Consider the following 24,855-nt stretch of genomic DNA (forward strand, 5'->3'; position numbering starts at 1 on the left):
GCCTGCCCGCGCGGCTCCTCGGCGGCCCCCGGCTCCCAGACATGACCGCCATCATCAAAGAGATCGTCAGCAGGAACAAAAGGCGATACCAGGAGGATGGCTTCGACTTGGACCTGACCTGTATCCTGCAGCGGGCTCCTATCCCCCGGCGGTGCCCGGGCCCGAGCGCGCTGGAGCGCCGGCTCTGCGGCCCTTCCCGCCGAGGCCTCGCGCTGACACGGAGCCGGCCCCTCCGCGCCTGCCGGGGCCTCTGCCCTCGGGACCGGGCCGGGCCTTTGTGCTGGGGACGCGGTGCGGTGCGGGGATTGCGGGCTCCTGGGACTGAGCAGGGGGTCTGGGCCTGCCGCCGCTGGTGCCGGGTTGGAGAAAATAGGGGCTGAGAAGTCCTTTGATCCCTGACAGTCATGTCAGGCAGGTTAACGGGGATTACGTGCAGCTAATGGCGATTGCAAAAGATTAACATTAGCGCTCATTTGGAATTGGAGTCTTCTCCCCTGGCCTGCACTGGCACTTACCTTATTTTGGTGTCATGCCTCACTGACACTCCCAGATAATGACTTGGTGCCCATGCTCAAAGTAATCCTTCGCCTCTCCTTGTGGTTGGGTTTAGTTTAAATAGAAGATGGGAGGGGGTTGGTGTTTTTGTTTGTTTTTTTTTAAACAGCTGTGTACTGTGTTAATTTGGTATCTTAGCTTCTTGAATCAGAAATACCTTTAGCAGATACATAGCCTTAGTGTTAGCTTGTGTGTGTAAATGGGTAGCAAATGGATCCCTTTGATCACATTTCTATTAGTTAAACCTGAGGTTTAACTAAAGACCATAGATGCTTGTGTTCAAATACAAGAAAATAAGCAATTACCTTTATCCTTTTAATTTAAAAAAAAAGTCAGTGGAAGCTAATATTACTAGCCATTGAACTTTACTTCCTACTGGTCATTCCTGTAGGTATGAAGCCCCTGTCTTTTTTGCAAATGAGAATAATTAGGTTCTTGTTAACTGACTGAAGCATTGTTTTGGATATATGAAACTGTGAGAGAGAGTTTTTTGCAATATTGGTAAGCCATTAGGACTAAAAAAACCATAAAGCATTAGAACCATATAGTTCTTTTGGCCTTTTAAAGGGATGCATTATGAAAGCATCAGACAGATGTTAGACTTTGTGTTGCCAACATCATGAAAGGATCTGTCATTATTTTTCCATCAGAAACGGAGGTGGTTACAGATGCTATAGGTAAAACCCACTTTTTATTTTTATCTGTTCTTTAAACTAAAACATCCTGAATGCAAGGATTAAGACTTTACATTTGGAAATTATAAACACTGAAAATTAGATTAAGGACCAGAAGTTTGTCTAGTAGTGCTGAATGAGAATATGTTCTGCTTCACAATAAGGACAAACTGCTTACAGTTTTCTCAGAACATGAGAGAATTACGTCACAGTTGCAACTACAAATGCAGTTGAGTTCTTGGATATGCAGATAGCTAAATGAAAGATCGAATTTGTAACGTTATGTTGATTTAGGACTCAGTCTAAAATGTTGAATACTTAACAGATAAGTGTATTGGCATCAGCAGATGACCCTTGAGATGTACGTTCCTGATTTTTATTTTATTTTGTGAACATACTGACCAAATAATGCTTTACTGTCATTTTAGAACTGTCTTAATTTATTTTTAAATCTTTATTTTGATGACATAACTTGAATAGTAATACAAGACTGCATCATCATGCTATAGGTTAGTAGAACATCTGCGGTAATATCTGCTCAAACAATATAGCATAAACATCCATGTAATAATATTCCTAATAGCGTAATTCTGTAATTTTGAAAGTTAAGGGTGGGAAGGAAGTAGGGGAAAAAAAAAACTAGGAGCAAGAAAAGAAACCAAATTTTGTTTGTCTCACTTTTAAGATTTGTTCTTAAAAAGTCTTTTTCAAAGGTGTAATAAGAGAAGGCAACAACACAGAACTTGCATTTATCTTTGAATCTATGTATACTTATTTTGTGTTTCTTGGCAAGGGAGTTGTGGGCTATTAATGATTTGGCCTCTTACTTAGCTCAGCATTTGAATGGTATCTTTAGTATTGTTACAGAATTTATGTGCTCGCCCAGAAAAAAACATAAACCTATTTTTGGAATTCAAATTGTAAAATGATTTAAATTAAACTTTATTTAGTTACTGTACTTGTACAGTAAGTTGTAAAATGACTATTTTACAGTAAAATTTTACAGATAATGTAAAATGATTTAAATTGAACTTTAGTTACTGTACTTGAATTAAGTACAGTAGACTTGTAGTTTTTAAAACTACTTTGCAAAGTATTTTTAAAGATGCTTTGCAGACGAGTTGGTTTCCAATATTAGCCATAATTTTCCTTGTACATACATTATTGCAGATTCTGAGCAGTTACTTTATGAAGGAAGAATGCTGTATGTGCCAACTGGCAAAATGTAACTGGATGTACTAGAATATTAAACCAAGAAAATTGAGGGGTTTTTTTCTTTATTCTGTGAAACCTAAAGAAGGAAGTCCTTTACAGTTTTTAATGGGATAACTATTCATTATCTAGCATCTGGAAGGTATTAAATTGTACTCTTTTAGGTATCCTACCCATTCTTTTTGTGTGTTACTTGTGCACTAAATTCTAAATTAAGTTCCCTGTCATTCCCATCCTCCCCCATCTTAAGTGGGAAGAAAATTTAGAACTTAATTATGGGGTAAGGTGTGCAGCTGCATGACCTAAGGACCCAAGGCCTTATCCTCTGCCTATCTTCCAGACTACCATTTAGGTACTTCTGATAGTCTCAGAATCAGCTCAGCTAAGGTGTGTAAGTTTGGTTTTGGTTTTTTATCAGTGAATACATGCAAAATCCTCAGGGGGTGATAGTTCCCTGCAGCTGGAGCCCTAGCTTAAACTGAGGCCCCCATATGAGACTAAAAATAGGGGTTTTCCTTAGTTGTCTTTCCAGGTGGTCCCTGATTACTTTAAAGTCAGTGTATGAAACTTTTGCCTAGAATGCATCATTTGTTGGTTGAATAGTACTAAATATGGTTCCTATGATGGAATTGCAATTTTATGATTTAGTGAAGTCAGTCACCTACTGAACATTGTTCTTCTGCATCTCAAGGGGGAATGCCTTAATTATCAGGGTACTGATTATTTTCACATGGTGTTATTGCTCAATCGCTCCTCAAAGGGGAAGCTATTCCAGTGAATACATAATACCTTAGTGTGGGAGGTATGAGATCAACCCTTACTCTATAGTGGACAGTGTATGGATTTGAACTTGGAGACCTTGCCCACTAAGAGTTTTAACTGCTAAATTATTAGACATTTTGATCTGATTTATGTGGTCTTTTTTTGCAGAAAGGGTTTAGGCATTTGCTTTCAGGAGAAGTTTCATGGCTTGGAATTCCAAGTGTAGGGAGGAACCCTCCTAGCCTCTGCATTGCTCCTGGCTAATTCTCCATATGTGTTTTATATAGATACCCTTGCTCTCCCCTCGATCAAAGCTGATGATTTTACTAGATGGCATGATGCCTGGAAGTTGGATGTTTCAGTGTCTTGTGAGAGTCTGCTGGAGCATCAGCTTTTTGTATTTTGATTTTGCTAGTTGGCTGCTGCCTAAAACTTTTTAAAAGTAACATAGACTTACAAAGGTTTTGTATTTATAAAGAGAGTGACTTCAGACAGGTAGGTTATATTTAAGAGGTGTTTTGGGGGAGATTTGGAATTGTGTGGTTGTAGTTACTTCTCAAAACTAGCATCTCTAGCTCATTGATCAACACAAAAATCTCTTAGCAAGCATTAAAATAGTTTGTACTGTATTTAATTTATTTCATTACAGTATTCAGGTTGAAATGAAATTTCATGTGGATTAGCTACAAGTATTGTTTTTATGCATCTTTGAAAGTAGAAGCAGAAATGAATTTCAAGTTGAAGACATCCTGTTTTGTTAAAGGATTTAAATAATTTTAAAGTATTATGTTTGTTCTTGAGTTGGTTTTTGTGATGTTAATTATTCTTTATTTGGTATTCTGTCATCCAGACCCTGTCCCCACACCTTGTTTATAAAAAAACAAACAAACAACCCCCCCCCCCCAAAAAAAACTTCCTAGCTAGTTGATCTTTCTCTACGTTTTAATTAGTTTTGAGGAATTTAATGATTTCTGATTGTCTTATATTTCTGAAATTATGTACTCGATTGATTTTTTTGGTACATTTTTTGTTGTAGATGGAAATGGTAAGTGCTGGCAACTTTTTGCAACTTTCATGAAACTTGTATTGACTAAGAATGTATCTCCAACTATGGACAATTACTTGCATCTCTTGTGAAGCTTTCAGGCATGGAAGTAGAAAAATGAAGTTGTAGGTGGCGCTCGCTAATCTTAGACCGGATATAATTTTGGTTGGGTAAACTTGTGATAGTTGGATTATGAATATTGGTTCATAGCAGAATCCCATTTTTCGTAAGAGGTTAGACAAGTGCTGATCTTGAAGTAGAGTTGGATCTCCAGTTTTACAGAAAGACTTGTAACCACATTGATAGTACTGTGTGTATAAAACAAAAAAAAAAGTGGTTTGCCACTTAAATTGTAAGATCTTGCAGTAATTGGCCTTTTGGTTCGTTAGGAAAGGTATTTTAAGTTGAATTTAGGACTGGAAGTTTCACAGCTTTATAAAACCACTTTTCAATTTGCATTTCCAAAAGCTTTGCTTTTTTAAAAACAATGTCTTAAGACATTTTAGTTTTAGCAAAATGAATTTGAAAATAAAGCTATGATATGGTAATGATGGAATTTAAACATTTCATTTAAAATAGAATTAAAGTTGGAAGTTTTGTTCATTGAGACTCAGTCTTTCTAACTGGTAAAAATCTAACTGTGCTCATTAGATATTTTGTAATAGAAGCTTTGCAGTTCCAGAAGAGTATTAATGTTCTGTTAATGTCCTTGGGACTTTAATTAGTAAAACATTACAGTCACTAAATGTGAGAGAGTTTTCAGATTTCACAAGTAGGAAAATATTCCTGTGTTCAGGAAAATATTCTTGATTAGTAATATTCAGTTCCTGACAGGTTGCATGTGGTTTTGAAGCATTTTAAGAGCTTGGGTTTTAGATAAGAAAGGTTAGTATCAGTATTACGTTGAGTTAATTATCTACGTATGCAATGGGATTTTAATTTACACATTTCTGTTAGAACGGTAGTTAAGGGGTTAGCCTGAAATATTGGAGATATGAGCTTAATTCTTTGCTTCACCAGAGACATTTTATGTGACCGTGGGCTTAATCTTTCTGGACCTTTTTCCATTTGTAAAGTCAGATTGTAGTACTTGACAAGTATGTTGAGAATAAAATTTTGACATGTCCAGAAATCACAAGAAATGGTGGCTCTGGTGCTGTTAAGTAGGGCTTTGCGGAATTTTGGCAGCTGTTTCATTTCTGAGGTGTTTTGGCATCTGAAACTAAACAGAAGGCTCTGGAACGAAACCATCCAAAATGTTTCGGAGGCACTCCCCCAGGAAGAGCCCTGTAGCCCTCCTTTTAAAGTGCTACGAGGCTGGGGCCAGGCAGGGCAACCATGGGGGCTTCTCCCACAGCTCCCCCCTGCCAAGGCAGAGGCAGGCACAGCCCACAGCCGGAGGAGCCACGGGAGAAGTCCCCATGGCTGCCCTGCCCAGCCCTTCCTTCCTGGCACTTTATAAAAAAAAAAAAAGCAGCACACTCACTGACTGTAACAGCTATGATCAGGGTCTCTGAGGGCTTGTGGCAGAGCCTCCTGTGCAGTGGGGCTAGTGGGGATACCTCCCCCTGCTTGGCACCTGTGCATTAGGTATCGCGTTGCATGGGTGCAGTGCAGCTTGGCAGGGTGCCACATGCTGTCTAGCAGCTGGGGCAGTTCCACCTGTCAGCTGGAGCCTGGCACTGCTCAGCCCCAGAGGCCCCAGCTCCCAGGCAATGTGTAGTGCCCTACCAAGTCATGCTGCAACCACGTGATACGACAGCTGCTTTGCTGGTGCCAAGTGGGGGGTGGGATCCCCACTGCCCCACACTGCGGTGGGGACTCTGCCACAAGCCCTCAGAGGCCCCAGTCACCACTGCTGCAGCTGGTAAGTGCAGGGCTTTTTTTTCCTTTTTAAGAAGTGCTGAGAAGGTGGGGATGAGGTTGGGCAGGACAGCCATGGGGGCCTCTCCTGCTGCTCTCCCCAGCCAATCCAAATCTCCGAAGCAGCGTTGAAACTTCGGAACAGATAAACAGATTCAGCCGAATCAAAGGAGAACCGTGATCCGAAACACAGGAACGAATCACTGTCCTCCAAAATGGCTGAATCTAAAACTGAAACAAAACAGCCGTTTCGCACACCCGTAGTGTTAAACCCATGCTCTTTAATGTTAAACCTCACTGATAGTGTGGGATAGTGTTGGATAAAGGAAGATCAACATAGAAGCAGTACATTACATGTATGTCCATGGCATCTATTACATAAACACACACATAAAGTACATATTTGTAAACAGTACTATTTTAGTAACTAAAGCCTGTACTGATTTTGTATTTAAGCAATTGTTCACTTTGGCAAAAAAATCAGCTCTGATTTTATGCTATAGCTGTCAGAAAAAAGACCTTACTTTATTTGATTTAAATCATACTCAGTTCTTAGCAGTGATTTAAATAACTTGTAACAGCATAGACTTCATGAGGAACTACTTGATCTCGGCATCTTTTGAAAATTTTAGAATGTGCAGCTTTAAAGAGACTGTTTGCACAAACTAACCATGAAGTTAAAAATTAACAAAGGCTTGTGCACACTTTTAAATCAACAGAAGCTGTAATCCTGCTCTCTTTATATTCACTTATGAGTACTTTTGGGGTGCCTACAAGTATTTGGGGCAATAGCTAGACTTTCTGTTCTTCAATTCTTTCAGTAGAAGACAGATGAGTACTCAGAATTAAGTATCCATCTTAGAAAAATTAAATTGTAACTTTTGAAAAGAGGTAGTGGTTCAAATTAGTTTTCCTTATTAAAATTGCGTACTCTAACAGTTTAAATGGAAGGCTTATTTGGATATGTAGTTCTCGGAATATATTTGTCTAATCAGTTATTAAAATGGATAGTACTTCATACTATACAAAATGCGTAAGGTTTAATAGAGCAAATATTGTTTTAAGTAGACTGTTTCAGTTTTAATATAAAGTAAGGAACTGTTAGAGTTAGGAATGCAACTACAGTCATACCACACTAACTCTATTAGAACGTTGTACAAAGCTGCATTTCAGGGATCTCCCATGGGTATACTGTTACTTTTGTTGCTGAAGAATGAGACCTTGAGCCTTTTTTAAGGAAGTATGGGCCCTGCTTAGTGTCATGTCTTAAATAGAAGCAGGCAGGTCAGTACTGAGCACTTCTGAAAAGTGAATCTTTCTAGGAATTTGTGCTCCTCATTTGTGTTAAGTCATTAAGGCCTTAGTTCTGCCCTTACATCATCATTTGCTACTCCTGTTAACTTCTGTATGAATTTGAGGGAAGAATATAGCCTAGAATGTGAAACTTATGAAATGCTTGTAATGATTAGTATTGCTACAGTGTAGCAGATGTTGAAAAATTAGTTAGGTCTGCTGATAATTTGCCTAACAGCTCCCTTAGACAAACAAGTATTTTGTTAAATAGTTGGTTGGTTTTAATGTGTTTCATGGTTGTATAATAGCTTTTTCATAAGCAGTTTTAAATGTAGCCATGCAGGTTGAAGTTTTTAGAAATAAAATAACTTGGTATTTTTAATGTGTGTGTTACTAAGGCATCTTCATGTGCATTTTTGTCTTTAATTTTTGCCAAAAGAAGGTGTAAGAATATTCTATGCCTGAACATTTTTTTTGATTTGTTGTGTTCTGAACACCAGAAATTCATATTGGCTGGATGGGACTGTTTCAAAAATGGAGAAATCTATACAATATTAATATTACAGGAATAAAAAGGACTTTGTCATAATTTGAAATCCCACGCCATACAGAAGCATTAATACTCTTCAAAACATGATTAATTTAAAGTCAGTGTATGAAGCTTTTGCCTAGAATGCATCATTTGTTTGTTGAATAGTACTAAATATGGTTTCTATGATGGAATTGCAATTTTATGGTTTAGTGATGTCAGTCACCTACTGAAACAAAAATTGGCATGCTGTTCCTCTGGCAGGCTAGTCTAAGGTTTGGTTATTTCTAGATTGCACCACTGTACTATGATGTTGCGCAAAGGTTTCTTGTGTTTCTTCATCTTCAGATCTAAAGTGTCAAAACAAGGGAATGAGTAAAAAGTTATTAAATATCTTAATTTGAATCCAGTGAAAGTTAGTTTTCTTCTCCATTGTATTAAACTATTTCACACTCTACTTTTTTACCTGCATGTTGAGGAACCAAAAAGATGTTCTTGGACTTGACCATTTTGGGACATAATTTGTGTGTATGGATTGATAGAGGATTGGTGTCTTTAGTTGTTGCACTGTATGTAATTCTGTATATGGTTTGTCAGAGGTGTCAAAAATCTAACCCATGGGGCTCTTGGACGGGTGGGGAATTGCCACCGATATTAACCCCTGTGCCACCTTGAACCCCACTTGTGCTGCTGAATTCCCGTTGAGGATTTATTTTGGCAGCGGTAGGGTGATACCCCTGGTTTATGTAAATGAAACAGTGTTGGATTCAGAATTGTGACTGTAAGTTGTATATCCGTAATGTTTTAGAATTTGGGTGGAGGTGCGATCAGTTTATTTGGTACAGGCAATGCAGAAATTTCAGTACTTCATATTTGTATAAAAATGCAAACTGGTGTTTAAAGTTAGGTTTTCTTGTATAGGTTTAGAAGGAGGGTGGAGACATTTTGGACACGTGATAGTTGAACTTGAGTGTAGTGTGGATGCTCAGTGGTTTAAATATTTCCTTTTTATGATATGCATTGGTAGGCTATGCAATCTGGACAATTTCTTTAATTGTACGAGGAATTTTCCATTTTTTAACCTGTGTGTGTCAGTATTGATAATTGTGTATGTAGGTATTGACAGTACATATAGTATTAAATATTTTCTCAAATAGAAAGTTAAAGCACTCAAACATTAAGAAATTCCAGGTTGAAGATCAACTTTGCCTGTGCATTCTTAATTATTTCCTCATGTAGAACAAGATTATTATAAAGAGTACATAACATCACATAAAAGCTTTGACAAAACCAGGATTAGCTCCTACTTATAGTTTAGGGCTTATCTATATTTGGTATTACTCTTATTGCTGTTCCTGAATCTGATTTAAAAGTAAATTAACTTGATATCAAAAAAGCTCTTTTATTCTATATTACAAATGGCTGGATACAAAATTATTCTGGAGTAAGAAAGTTTCCCATAATCAGAGTGCCTCTTCCACCTGTGTTAGGGTGATGTTATAGCTGTGATGGTCCAGGAAATACAGGAAGCAAGGATGATGTGGGTGATACCCTTTTATTGGCTCAACTTTTTTCTAGCACAGTGTAATGAATTTTGAAAGCATACTTTTGGTTTATACCCTCTCTTTAATCCAAATGGCTTTTCAGGTGTGGGCAATTCCTTTGTCCATTTTCTAATGCATGTAACAATATTTCTGTCCTTAGAGCCATTTGCATCATCTTTGTTCATACTGTGAGGTCAGTAAAGAACAAAAGTACCTAATCTTGCAATTAAACAGTCCATCAGGTGCATGCATAAATGTCTGAATAAAGTTTGTACAGGCGCTGTAGCTAATTTAGGTTCAAGGATAAAAGTTTGCGGAACTGTTAAAGGAATTGAACAGTGCTTAAATGCAATTGGTATATTATAAGAGGGACATTAATTGCAAAGTCTTTTTCCTTCTATTTAAAAAAAAGGTAATTGCCTTAAACCTATTAATGTCACTTAGATTTCATAAACAAATATTTGGAAGCTAGGTGTTGCCAGATTTGTCTGTCTACGTAAATTTAGTTCCGTATAGTAATCTCAAATTATCAGAAAAAAGTGTGGAATGAAATAAGATTGGTGTCTTGTAAAATGGCTATACAGAGGAATAGAAGTTGCAGGAACAATTGCGATTTTTTTTTTTTTTTTGGTTCTTTTTTTCACTGCTTGACTATTAGGTTTTTATTTTATGTTGTATATCTTCAAATGAAAAAAGAGCTGGACTTTTTTAGAATGAAAACGAATAATCCACCTCAAATCTGACATGGAAGACTATTTCATATGTTTTGCATTTTTCCTTTTGTCTATCTTGGCTTCTGTCTTGGGAGGAAGCTATGTTGTTGCTAATGATAGAAAAACGTATGAACACCAATTTTACTAATTGAAAATTCCTAAAAACTCTTCATTATAAAATATTTGCCATCCAGTCTGGTAAATTATTTTAATTTTATTTAATGAAAGGTTTTGATGTCCCTTGGAACAGCTATAAAATTAAGGCTTGCCTGTATTCAGTTCCCTGCTGGGAGCAAAAATGCAAAAGTTTATAGATCCGTCATCTTGAAAAGAGCAAAAATGTAACTTTCTGTCCTATCTTTTCCCTAAGATAAACTATTAGCATAATGTCTGCCATGTATGCATAAATTCAAATTCTGCTAAGACGGTAGGTGTAACTCAGTAGATAAGAGCATTGCTGAGAAACTGAATCTCTTGAAGTGGCTCCTTGTCTGATAATGCACTCTGTAGAGGTTCTAGATTGCTGCTTCTGCATTCAGGTCAGTTTTCAAATTGCCAGGCCTGTGAAATCACCCTGAGATCTGAGGGCCAAACTCCTTTAACATGTGTTACCAACTGCCATATTTAGCAGTACAGTTTAACTGTGTTGGTTATACCTGTTTAACCTAGTGTCCTCAAATAATCCTTTGTGAAAATTACTGATTGTAGTGGCCTTACTTTGTTGCAGCTAGCTGAAATCCTATGTAAAATCTAATCCGTTACAAGAAATAGAACGTGGCATTCTTACTTAAGCTGTTCCTGACTTGCAGGTCTAGTAGGAATAAAAAGTAACATGACTTGAAAGGTTCACATCTTCAACTGTATCTAGATGCTCCATCAGTGCCAGAAACCTCTACAGAGACTTGGTTGTTGTGGTCCCATTCATACTTCCTTGTAGTACTGAAAACGTGGACCTGAAGTTAAATAAAAAATCAAGGCCCTGTCCTTCATTCCCTTCCAGGTGCCTTTTAATTGCTGTTTCTTTTAATTCCTTTCTTCTGCATTAATTATTTGAACACTACAGTTGTACTGTTGCATAGTTTGTTGAAAACTTTTCATTCGTATTGTTTATTTCTCTTGGTGTTGAAGGCAACTATTTCATGATCTTAACATCAGCAACCACTCTAGGGGATTTGTCAGACAACTATAACAGCTCATGTGCCATCATGCGTTATGTCCTTTTTTTTGTCCTTTACTCTCTGAAGTATATTGCAGTTAGAAGTCTGAGAACAGGGTGTGCAGAACTTTCACATGCAATTGAGTGGAGTAAACCCAGCCCCCTTTACATAGTGCTTAAAGCAAGAAAATTGCTATCGACAGCTTGTTCTATGTTGATCCAAAATTAAAAGTTAATGCATAGTTTTATTTCAGGGAGATTTCTTTATAGTTTATATCAAGTTTTGTAAACTAATTAGGGTATGTCCTGCTTAGAATGCAAGTATAGTGGTGTTTATGCTTAAATTATAAGATGGAAGTTTCAGTTAAATGGCAAAGTATTGTAACTGAAGAGAAGAGGCACTAAAGAGTTAAAGATGTATTGCTAATAAATCACAAAATTGTTCCTTTAGAAAGCCACATTAGAGGCTGTCTTTTCTTGTCCTTTAAGGCACAGATGGTAGAGCTGGCAAAGTGCAGCTGGCTGGTTACAAGGAATTCTCCTTTGCTTTCTGTAAAACTTTCTTCCTGTTCATTTCCTTTCTACTTCCTGATCATCCAGAGTTAGAGAAAAATAGCATGCTGGTTTTGTGTACCAAACCAAGGAAGAGGAATGCAGTCTCTAAATAAGGGAGTGTGTGTACTGGGTACGCTTCCATGTGCGCCAAAAGGCTTCTGTGGATGCTTGCCCAGTGAAACTCAATGTATTTTTGTAGGGGTGTTGCCAAGAAAACTGTACAGAAATTGGGTGGGACCTTTGAGATATGGCCAAACTGCTTTTAAAATCTGTTCTAGCAAATTACTTGTTTTCTTCCAGTACCATTATTTCTCTCTAAACTCTGTCAAACTGTCTAGTAAGTCACTTTCCAGAAGAACTATTCCATTCCTTGAGGCAAGAATTTTTTGTGGTATCTTTTATTTGACCAGCTGCATAATTGAGAGAGCCACTGGACAGGCTTTCTGGCATCAAGTGCCCTTCCTCAAAAAACTTCTGACTCATGTATGCTGCCTTGGACTGTCATGCTAGAACAAGATTGTATTCCTACTATTCCATTTCTTGCCATTTTAAAGATTTGTATAGAATAAAATGAAAAAGTATGATGTTAGTGTATGTACTATGTTTTAAAGGTTCATTATAGTCTTAAGTGCATGGTTGGATACATGCAAAGCAAAGTTAGTCTAAATCCAGTCCTGAAATTGGGTCTAACAGGTCCTGAAGTTACAGGCAGATTTTGAAAAGTAAAATTAGATATGACTATAGAGAGGCCTTGAAAACCAATACTATGGTTAATAGAGATGATTTACTTCTGGCAGTGAGTTCTGCATGGCATTCATTGCTGCTATTTTATCAGTGGGTTTTAGCTGTACAGTGATAAGACAAAATTTGAGTACTCTATATGGAGGATTTGCATACTTTGTACTGTGCTCCTTCACAGGGAAGATTATTAGTTATCAGAAAATCAAGGGGCTCTTTTGCACTGTGAAGCAAAACTGACAGTTTCAGGAAATGAGGATTTGGCTATTGTGCAGTGCTGGCTAATGCAGTTTGTTTGGGACTCTATATTGTAACTAAGATCTGAGTCTGTGGTAGGTATTATTTCCTTTTTTTAGATCATCTAAAGACCAGCAAGAGCAACACAACATTGCTTATGTCATGCTTTTATCTGTAATGTTACAAACCATCTAACCAGTAGATGACTAGAGTTAACTCAAAAGATAACATACAACCTTTCAGTAGCATTTGTCAAGAATTGGAGTAGTCTTTTTAGGTTCTAATGATCTTGTTGCCTTCACTTTGAGTTTGAACAAAATTATGACCAGACATAACTTTAGAAAGAATGGGTGCTTATATATGAACATAGAGACTGCTCCGACGTGCTGAAATTCTAACACATTGGCGCAGGTTCAGTCTGGAGCATGGCAGTTGCTGTGTTCCAGCAGCCTCCTGTGTCTCATGCATCAGCATCCCCATGCTTAAAAATGGTGGTGGGGTGCTTGAGCTAAAACTCATCCAACAAGCATCAGTTCAGGCACCCTGCCACCTTTTTTAAACATGGGGGCGCTGGTACAGCAGACATGGCTATGATTTAATTAAAGTAGCTCTTGGAGCTGCTGTAGTTAAAGTGCTGCACCTCCCACCCCTAGAGCACATGTAAAAGTTCCCATTGGTGGCTTTTTTCAGTCTATTACGAGGAATATGTTGATAATTGTATGCAAAGTTTTCTTTATTTGGTTTTGTTAAATTTAACAGCAATTCCTCTTTTAACATTTGTTCAAGAAGTAAAGATGCAGCTATGCCTGGTATGGTTTTTAAATATGTAGAACTTGTTCATTTGCCATTTCTAGGTAGTATTCAGCTCTAACCTGTGGTGGGGGAGGTTTGAATAGTGTATTTTTTGTGTGTGAAAATCAATTCCTCAGGAAACCTAATGAATTGCGTCTCTTTTTAAAAAAAATTAAATGGGAACTTTCCTCTGTTTACACGTAAGCCTGTAGTTTTGTATGTTTGCTGTTCTCTTGGGGTAGGTTTGAGACAACTTAATGATTTGGAAATACCAGTGTGACCTTTTTGGCTTACTTTAATTAAATGTTGACTAACTTTATCCTTTTTCCTAATTTATTGGCATTGACCATTATGACCTATGAAAATGTATTAAAATGAACATAATCTAAACCAGGGGTATCAAACTCATCTGTGCCACTATTGGATAAGGGGCATGTGGCTGGTCCAGAGAATGGATTAGGCTCACAGACGAGCTCTGCATGCCAGGGCCAGTACTGGCATGGTCATTGCCTGCCATGTGTACCCTGGACTGACCCCATATGGTACATGCAGTATGTAGTGGTCCAGCCCCTGTGCACTGCATGTGGCACTTGCACCAAGCAGGGCTGGTCTGTAGGCCTGATCTGGACTGGCCATGGATCCAGCATGCAGGGCTAGTTGAACGTGGGTGCTGCATACAGTATGTGTACCAGATGAGCCCTTTGTGCTGCATGCAGACTGGTACATGGTGCAGTGTGGTAAGTCTGAGGCGCATGCTTCATGTGATGCCCAAGCCAGACTGGTCCTGCTCACTAGTTCTCATATGCAGGGCCAGCCCAGTGAGGGCACTGCATGCAGTGCATTCTCCAGACCAGCACCATGTGTAGTGTGTGGAGCAGGTCTAAGACCCACAGGCAGCACTGAAGGCTGGATGGTTGGGCTCCATGGGCCTAATCTTTTTGACACCCCTATTCTAAACACTGCCTCTCTACAGTTGAATTCAAGTGCAAGTCTAATAAAGAAAAATAAGATCTCTTTTTAAAATTAATTGTGAAAACTAATGGCCCATGGCTTTGTTTTTTGGGTTTGTTTTTTAACATCTCGAGTTCCTTTCCTACACAATATGCTTTAGGCTGTGGGAATGAACTCAGCGTTATGGAGAAGTTTGTTTGCTTGTCAAATTCGAAAATACCATTTCAAAAGATGGCAAGGAAGTGGCCTACAAATTATTTATGTGAATGGCTTTTTCCATTAGATCTGTTTTTCTTCCTCAAGAGGAAGCATCATTTTTTCATTATATTGTTTGTTGTTATTACCTATATAGCTAATTAAAATTACACTGCCATGTTTAAGTTTGCCCCCACCCCCATATAGTTTTCTAATGTTTAGTTGACACGCTGTATTTTAAACTTGCAGTATGTTTCAGAGTTAGCATCTGCAACTGCCTTGGATAGTGAAGAAACCTTCCATAGTTGGAGATGGCAGTCTATAGGTTCCCATATAGGCTATAGACAAAAGTACCTGGTCACAAACTTTCATCTGCTGTTAGATTTAAGTATGTTCCTGTAGCCGTACAAATTTGTTTGTTATAACTTTGGCCCTGAATGAAATGCATCCCTACAGAAGTAGGCAGATGTAATAGTTATATTGTAACATCCTGTGTCAATTCTTACCTCTCTTCATACACATAGATAGAAGTTTGTTTTATAAAATTAATGGTGTAGAGCAGCAAGGACAGTTTTACAAGTAGGACGCTTAGAAATGCTCTATTCCAGAGATGTTAAACATATGACCTGTGGACTTGATCCAGTCCGCAGACCTGTTCTTTGTGTCATACTGGGCTACCTGCAGGCATGGGTGTATTGAAGATTTTGAAAAGGGAGGTGTAGATAGTGTGGAATATGTAACACAGCAACTATTTTTCTCCAGTTCTAGAGAAGCTAGACACTTCAGTAATAGGCTAAAGTGCTAGCTCTATATTCAGTTTCAGATCAAAGCAAAAACAAATACAGCTATCACAGTGTGTACTAATTTGCTAGATTAACATGCAACAAGCTAGACAAAAATAGTCTAAATAGTCAAAAGATATTGTGTGATTAGTGCTGTGATCATTATAGGTAAATATATGCCTCATTCAAGTTTATAAAACAAAAGTGAGCCTTGAGAGTCTTGACAGTGCCTTTAGTGCTTAACTGTCAATCATTCTGACATCTGAGTTGATATTCACCTTAGTTAAGGTTTTTTGCTAGAGCTAAAAACAGTCTTCAGGGCTGTGAAATAGTAGAGAGATTACCTGGAATGGTTAACAGGCAGCACAACTGCCGAAGGAAGGATAGAGTTTGCATAGTGCAACATAAAGATCCTTCAAAAGGATAGAGGGTTGTTAACACCCATGAAGTGGGGACAGATCAGCAGGAATCAGGGAGCTGATAGTAAGCTATAAAGTCAATTGTCTCTCTGAACTGCTTGAATAGAAATGCCTCTGCCCCACCCCTCAGTAACCACTGCATTTTCTCCCCCACTTTCTCCTGATCTGCTACTGCAAGTTGGGGGGCATGGCTAGGGGGAGTGGCCTGCTGCAGAATTTAGGGCCCTTAAGCCCCTATGTACTTGGCTGTCAACAGCAGGAGGGCAAACAATGTTAAAGTTGAAAACACAACGCCATGCTGATACAGCCCCAATTGCCCTGTGATCATTTGGCTCTGCAGCTGCTGCCTGGGAGAAACCCCACAGTCAGGATCCAGCCAAGAGACCTCTGTAGTCAGTGGAGAACTTTTCACTAAGTCTCCTTTTTTTAAGAACTTGTGTTGTTTGTAACTGTCAATTAGCTTGCATGTTGGTAATAGTATTTTTGGTCAGATGCTCAGTTTGTTCATCTTGGTATAGTTTTCTTAATGTCAGATTGCACCAGCTAGAAATCCCAGAAAATGTTTGGTTCTTATTTCACAGACAGAAAATGAAAGTGGTAGTAAATATTGAAGATGTTTTTCTTCCGATATGTAGATAGTGAGCAGTACAATATTGTGATTCGTTGAAGCAACATACTAGAATATATTGTTGAGTACCAGAAACTAGAATTCAAATGAGTGAGATGGCAAACCTGCTGAATTGAGACTACTTGTGACTTAAGGCCTGGGGGATCATAATCAGGTGTACATTGATGTTTATTTAAAAAAAAAAATCCAGGGATGAAGCATGTTGCATAAAAAAGTTTCTTCTATATACAGTTTTCATAAATTGAGAAATCTTTTAGGGGAAAGCTTTGGGCTTAGTTGTGCCATGACAAAATGAGTCTGTTTTCCTTGCTTTTTTTTTTTGTTTTGAATGCCTATGTTTCAAGTTTCCGTTAATGCAAATTTGTGTGTGATCTGTCACAGTAGTTTTTTATAGCTCCATTTTTTTAGTGCATACTGGAGACTAAACATTTTTATGAGCAAAGGTGTAATTCTGAAACCGGAAACTAGACTTGTATGACTCTGAAACCTAGGAAGATGCTTGTTCTATGGAGTAGGCTTGTTTAAAAATAAGTTGGTTGGGTAACTAATTGTTCAGGTGTGGTTCCTATTACATACTAAGACAAGATTTTTCCTAAGAATGAAAAAGTAACAATTGCTAACAGAGAAAGCTAACTACTGCCATCTACTTACTGTTGTGGCTACTAATTCAGCATTGTTTATTACTATGTGAGCAGACAGCTGTAAATTCCATGTCAAGGAAAAATGAATGTGCTTAGGACTTGGTCTGTTACCATCAGAAAAAAAAAATTGAAAGAAAATATTTGAAAGATATAAAAGAAAAAAAAATCAGTATTTTATCTTTTGGCTAATGTGTGGTAAATTTCAGAATAAATGGCAAGACTTTATTTTTAATATTTGACTGGTCAGTAAAAGCTTTAATTATAATATTTACTGATACCTACAGAAATTTTATGAAGTTGCAGTAGTTTCTGCTTCATAGTACATGTATTACCATACCTTCAGTGTTTGAATGTGATTTGGTCTATTGTATGTAAACACACTTTTTATAACTTTTCACAAATTTTGGTTCTTCTGGTTTTGTAGATAGGTAAGTCTCAAACCTGATACTTAAACTTAAGCAACAGCACATTTCAGATGAATTGATGTGATGTTTGGAAAGTTTTTTTGGATCTCTAGCACTTTAATCCTTTTTTCAGTTCTGTTATTTTTCTCTATTGTATCTATTGAGTTAATATCTCAATCTAAAAATATTGAAGTAGTGTTATTAGCTTTGTCCTTGTTTCTAGCTTTAGTTATATAATTGGAAGAATACAGTGATATTGTTTGAAAGTGAGGAAAATATAAAGCCAGATGGTTAATTAGGAGCTATATTACAGTAACTTAAACGTTTTGTTAGTGGATTGGTCTTAAGTCTTCATGTAGAAATCGCATTCAGTGAATGGTCTGGCTTCAGATAGCCATTCCTTTTTTTTAAGTTTCCTCTGCTGCTGTCTTCTATGTGGAACTCGGTAAATGCACTTTTCCTTGTAATATATCAACTATACTGTATATAGAAATTGTACTAGCCAGTATGCAAGACTTCAATGCAGATACTTAAGAGCAGTTATAACTGTACTGATTTAAACATTTAAATGTGTCTGAATGGTTCTTGCTTATTTGTTTATTGTCCAGCAGTACATCTGAGAAGGGGGGTCATTTCTTCCTACCCCTCCCCTGCGGTTGCAACAAGCTTGTTCCAGACATTATATGCTCCAGGACTGTTTATTTGGAATATTCTCCATCTCTGTCCATCCCCTTATCCTCCTGGCCCTTTCCAGTAACCTTTAACTGTTGTTTTAAATTCCTTGCTATAGAAGTGGTTAAACAATTATATTTTGTTAGAGCCTGTTTACTATTATGTTTTTGTTGTAATTATGTGTATTATAAAACATTTCCAAATATTTCCTTAACTTGGACATTCAGATATTTATCCAAACATAATTGCTATGGGTTTTCCTGCAGAGAGGCTTGAAGGAGTGTACCGTAACAACATTGATGATGTAGTAAGGTAAGACTTAATTTTTTATGATATTAATTTTTCTTGTTGAGCCTTTACGTTATTGATCATTCATATGCTGTACTGTATAGAGTACATTTGAGTGTAGAAATAGCTCTTTGGATCACTTCAGTAAAAACTGGGTAAAACTAGAAGATATTTCCAGGGATTTCAGTTTGGACATTTGTTTCATATATTGAATTTGTGAGTTCTGCTTTTAGAGTCATAGAGAAGTGGGGCTAGAAGGGACCTCCAGAGGTCATTTAGTCCAGCCCCCTACTTGAAACAGGGTCATCCCTATCCAGACAATCCCATACAGCCATAACATAAACTCTGCATAAGACTACTGTCAACCCTGACAAAACACAGATCTAACACCCTAACCTGCCACAGGTAAAGCAGGGGAACCACAGTAGCCAATGTTTTGCTTCTATAAAATGTCTATATGTTCAAGAGGTGCCAGCTAGAGGACCATGCCCCCTGATACTGTCCATACCAGTCTGACCATGCGTAGAAATTCCTACCTGACCCTAAATATGGTGATCGATCTGACCCTGAGTAGAGGGACAAGAACCTGTGTCCTACGCTAGGCAGTGTGTTTCACTGCCTCATTTTTCTCACAGTAAAGAGTTTTTTTTCTGGATATCTAGTCTAAACTTCACTGCAACTTCAGACCATTGGTCTGCATCCTCTCTGCAGCAAGAGAGAGAGAGAAAAAAAAGGTACTTTCCCTCCTTTTTACGGCCTCCCTCCAAGTATCTTACGGTAAAACTTGGGTTCTTTGAGTATAGAAAAGTATGAAAGTAATGCATTGATTGTCAAGTGGTGGAATGAGATCCTTTCAAGGATGCCACAGTATTATCACTGTTAACTGTGCAGATACCTAGAAACGACTCACAAGCTAAACCCAGAAATTTCAAATAGGAGTTGATCATATTAGAAAAATTCTGGCCTGTTGTAGTCTTTGAGTTTTGCAGTAGAAGAGTTACTGTATTTTTCTGTAGGCAGAAATGAGTGAAAGGTGAGTGGTGGCATCTATTGTGGGGTCCCATGAGTCTAAAAAAGTTGAGAACTATTGAAGTAATGGTTTAGTTATCCAAACTGTCACAAGTTTTTCACCAGTTGATGTCATTTCAGAATGGATGCTTGTTCACATCCTTTATTTTTCGAAAGAGAATTTTATATATATATAGATATCTAACGTTGACTTCAGCTAGTGAATAGAAACAGGTTTACAGATGAAGGCTTTTGCACTTCGTTATGCAGGTAATATCTGAAGTGTAGAAGAAAAAAATCAACTTATAAATAAGTCCTACTTAGCATGCTCTTTTCACAAAAGAAGTTCAAATTATCCCTGTTGGAAGACTAGGATGTTGTTCTCTAAAAGGATAAAATTTTAAAGGTAACTCTGAACTCAAGTTTATTTTTTAAAATGCATCTAGTATATTTCAACATAGGCTATTTTAGAGCAGTGACTCTTAGGTGAGGTACTGTGACACTCCAGGTATGAGATCCTTATAAGGGTGCCATGCAGTATTATCTCTGTTAGGTGTGCAAACACCTGTGCGTGATTCACAAGATAAATCTGAAGATTGCAAATAGGAATCCCTGGTGTCAAAAACGTTCTGACCTGTTGTGACCTTTTTGAGTTCTTTGTAGCAAAAGAATTGCTCTGTTGTTTTTTCATAGTTAAAAAACAAACACAAACAAACCCCCCCATTTCAGAAAAGTTTATGCTGAATTCAGAAAAGTTATGGGAAAAGGGTGCTTTGAGTTTTAAAAGGTTGGAAACCACCACGTTAAGCTTTCAGATTAAATGTGGAGCAGAAGAATTCGAAAAGAACAGATGGGTTAGGATCACAAACGTTTTCAAACGTCAGCAGGAGTCATGCTCTTAAATAACTTGGGGTGCTCTGAAAATTCTGTCCTGTAGCAATTGGAAAACAAGTAAAAGGTAACCCACAAGCACTGAGGGGTCAGTGCACAAAAGCTATGGACAGATATAATCTTTAACTGTTTTACAAGAGGAGAGGGAGTTGCCACTTTGGAGCACACATCAGCTTTTAGGATATAAGTATTGGCTCTCCATGTTTTTGACAGTGTAATTAGGATGACTATATCTCCCAGTTTGGCTAGGACACTCCAGGATGCTGTAGATTTGTTGTGGCTGGTTGATCAAAAGTCCCAGGCTGAAGGGAGTCTGGTAGGGGAGGTAGAGCAGCATGGTGCACCAGACAGGCAGGCATCTCTGCTTCTATGTGGGAGCAAGGCAGGTGGGTGGACTGCAGCAGGCACCACTCCACCTGCTTATGGCACGTCCTTGCTCACACACAGCAGCAGCTGTGCCACTTACCTCCTTGGCAGACTCCATCCTGGGACTTCTGACGAACCAGCTGGGACCAGGTTACAGAATTGTGGAGTGTCCTGGCCAAATGGGGACACATGGTCACCCTAAGTATGAGTGAATTAAATGCCTGTAACCTTAATTTGGAATGAAACAATGTTAATGTTGCAAAAATTTAGGTATAGGAACATGAAGATGTAAGTTCCTTGGAACAGCTTTTACAGTGTGATTTAGAATATTTGTGTGCTTTGAATATTTGTATGTCTATTGACCAGTTTAATGACCACTTTGAAATAATGTCTTTCAAGTTGCAACGTTGTTGCTGTTTTGGTTATGGCTTTAGCAAAGGAGAATTCAGTCTTGATAAATGGTGGTTGGTTTGTTTTTGTTTTTTAACGTATAAAATACTTGGAAACATTGAAAAGCCCCAAATACATAGGAGGAAAAAATATCTTTAGCTCATAAACACACTAAAAACATCAAAAGCCCAATTTAAAATTTTTGGGGACTGGGGAATCTTTAGCACTGTTTAACTGAAATAAGATTTTTCCAGTATTATTTCGAACATTAGGAATCAGTTTTTCTGGAGAAGAGATGTAATAGTGTCTGTTTTCAGAGCTCTCTGATGTTGTCTGTCCTAGAAAATTAAACCATAATGAACACCAGTTGCTTAACAACTAATTTAAGTGGTTGATATTGAGCATAGTTGAACACTAAAGCATAAATGGGTGCAGTTTGTGGGTGGCAAAAATGTGGCCCCCAAATACCTAGCTGAAATGCTTGTTTTTAAACACTATCTCAGCTAAGAGTAAAGGATTTAACATGCTTTGTCACTGTCTACGGAAGCTTAACTATGTTGAGCACCAGGCTGGCAGTACTGAAATAGACAACTGTATAGTTTGCATTGTGAATAGGTCTTTGTGTCTAGATGCAAAAGTACTCCAGATGTACAAACACAATGCCAGTATAGTTGGATGTACTTCCTTAAAACAGTACTTTGTAAAATGTCGGACATGGGATTTCAGGAGAAGGACACAGGTCCTCTGAAGGACTGTGTGGGGATGTGTGTATAAAACAATGTGGAGTCCATTAACAGATCTTCATGAGGAATAAAGGGGTTGGAGGTCAGCATTAGCTTTTAGGATTTGGGAAGCAGGGTCATGTAGTCAGATTCAGTAGCAACTCTTGAGCTACCATGGTGTATATTTGTGTGCTTTATATTCCCAGTAAGTCCAGGGCTTCTTGAGTTTTAGGGTTGGAAGGGATCTCAGACTCTTCTAGTCCAAATCTATATATCTGGGATTGCTGTCTCTAAACAGTCCCATGTAGATGCCTGGGTAGTCTCTTCTTGAAATCTCCAGCGAATGGAAATTCCATAGGTTTTCTAGGTAGCTTGTCCCATTGTTCTTCATATCCAAGATCATCCTGCCTTTCTAGGACTCCTTTTAAATAACAGCCTATTAGTTGGAGTACTTCGGCATTCTAGACCTGAGGTGCTCAACCTCCAGCTTGTGGGCCAAATGCAGCCCATGGAGCCTTGGAATCTGGCCCGTGGGGCTCACCGCAAATTGAAAAATTTGGCAGCTAGAGAGCAGAGCCCATTAATAATGCCACGCACCCCCACTGCCAAATTCTAAGCTCTGCAGAGCAGGTTGGAGCTGGGCCACAACCCTCCTCCCACACTGCCAGTTTGGAGCCAAGCCACACCGCCTTCCCTCCATCCAGCCAGGTTGGGGCTGAGCCATACCCCCTTCCTGCTACAGGGAGGGGCAGTGTGCCCTCCCCCTGCACAGCTGGTTCAGGACTAGGCCTCACTCACTCCTTCCCTCCATGCTCCCCCACTTGCAGGGCGAACCCATGTCCCCTTCCCTCCATCTGGCCAGGTTGTGGTTGAACCGTGCCCCCTTCCTGCTGTGGACCTGGATTGGGGCTGGGTCACAGCTCCCCTCCCCTGTTCCCCCCCCTGTTCCCCCTGCAGGGCCTGGCTGGGTAAGATCAAGTCCCCTTCCACTGCCCAACTGATTTAGGGCCAGGTTGCCCCCTTCTCTACCCCTGCGCAGCCAAATGAGGTCCTGTCAGATCTCACCTTTTGGAGGGATCAGGCACTGCCCATCTGGGCTGCTGGCCAAAAAAGGTTGAGCACTATTGTTCTAAACCATAATTTGTGAAGAATAGTACCCTATAGGGGAAACATTTTACCTTTGTCCAAAAAGCTTGTTGTTGATTTAGTGTTACAAATAGTTTTGTTTTCTGTTTTAACCTTTCTGTGCAGTAGTCATTAGCTGAGGAATTGCATTTTGTTTTTCTGGATAAATTACTTCTGGGAGGTGCAATTAGTGCATACAATACTTTTTTCTGAATATATTTTAAATCTGATGCAAATACTAACTTGAAGACAAGACCAGAAATTGTTCTCTAACTTTCAAATTAAGCATACATTCTCACTCAGCCATTCATGTACTTTTTCTGGCATGGAGGCTTGAAAATTTCTGGGTTGTATCTTTGCGTCTGGTCAGGTGCATCTTTTTTTTTTATGGCCATATAAGGGAGCTGATTTTGCTACTAAAGTCAATTCAGGTTGTTTTCAGTGTTCGTATATTCACTTTACCTTATGGGAATCTTTCTGGGCTTCCCTAGATGTTATTTCTTTATTCTTATGAATCTATAGAAGTTGAACTCTTCCCGATGGACAGTAAATTAGTGATCCCTCCCTGTAATACAGAACAGTTCTCTCCATCTCCATGTGGAACCATGAGAGATCTTGTCGCTTCCCACCCTTCTTCACCAGATGACTCTAAAATTGAAGTAATCCTTGCATCTCCTTTTCACCTGGCAACACTTCTGGTATCTTTCTTCGTTTCATCACTGGATAGCAAGAAAAGATCAATGAGAACTGCTGATAATCTCAGTCTGGTGTTACCATTAGTTCCAGAAAAATCCTAGTCTGATACTAGGTGAGGCAGCCTTCCAGAGTAGCCATTCTCACTTTCGCTGGGTGTTACGGGGCAGTTAATTTTAGGATTTCCTTGCTCTGGAAACCTTATGTTAGCTATTTACTTTCTCAAACCAAGAATTGGAAAATTCCATTCTGCTGTGTGTTCAGATGTTGAGACTTCTTCTGCATTGTACAATAAAAGGCAGTGTTGAGATGCTTGCACTAACTCTAAGCAAACTAGTTTGGGTACTAGAAACTCCAAAGCAGTGATTCTCAACCAGGGTGCTATGACATTGTGCAGTGTTTTGAGATGGGTTCAAGGGTGCCATATGGTGTTAGCAAGCCTGATAGGTGTGTAGACATGATTCAGAAAGTAATGCAGAGGTTTCAAATGGAAATCCATAATGCTAAAAACATTCTGACCTGTTGTGGTTCACAGTAAGTGTGCTGCAGCACCCTGGGGTGCCCATAGTGTTAGCTCTGTTAGATGTCTAAACACCTACACATGGTACAAGAGAGAGACCCAGTATTTCAAATAAGAGTCCATAATATCAAAAACAGTTCTGATCTGTTGTGTTCTTTCTGAGGTTTTTGTTTTTTGTTGTGTTTTGTTGTTGTTGTTGTTTTTAAACAGAAGAATTGCTTTAGTATTTTTCTGTAGTCAAAAAACGAAAACTAAGAGCTGGCATTTTCCAAGGGGTGCTTCGAGTCTAATAAGTTTGAGAACCACTTCTCTGTAAGCATAGTAGGTAGTACGGAGCTTTGCATAACCTAAATCACTCTCCTCAGCTGGGTAGTACGGCCACAGAAAAAGGAAGCAAGTAAACTAGCCTGCATTGTGCTGTGCATTACAGTAGCTGTACTTGTTTAGACACTTCATGAGACATTTCTGTGTTGCATTGTGCAGCATAGCCAT

The 24,855-nt window shown here is 38.6% G+C and overlaps 1 protein-coding gene across 1 annotated transcript in view; it reads left to right on the forward strand.

Annotated features, from left to right (window-relative positions):
* Positions 1–6: 6 nt before the first annotated feature.
* PTEN (phosphatase and tensin homolog) overlaps positions 7–24,855 on the forward strand; it is a 64,796-nt gene continuing 39,947 nt past the window's right edge. The window contains exons 1-2 of the mRNA XM_019538609.1: positions 7–120; positions 18,588–18,672. Of these exons, the coding sequence (XP_019394154.1) occupies positions 42–120; positions 18,588–18,672 (164 nt within the window). The 5' untranslated portion in view covers positions 7–41. The remainder of the gene's footprint in view (positions 121–18,587; positions 18,673–24,855) is intronic.

Source organism: Crocodylus porosus, unplaced genomic scaffold (genome assembly GCF_001723895.1).
Source record: "Crocodylus porosus isolate Cpor-Errol unplaced genomic scaffold, CroPor_comp1, whole genome shotgun sequence".
NCBI classification, from domain to species: Eukaryota; Metazoa; Chordata; order Crocodylia; family Crocodylidae; genus Crocodylus; species Crocodylus porosus.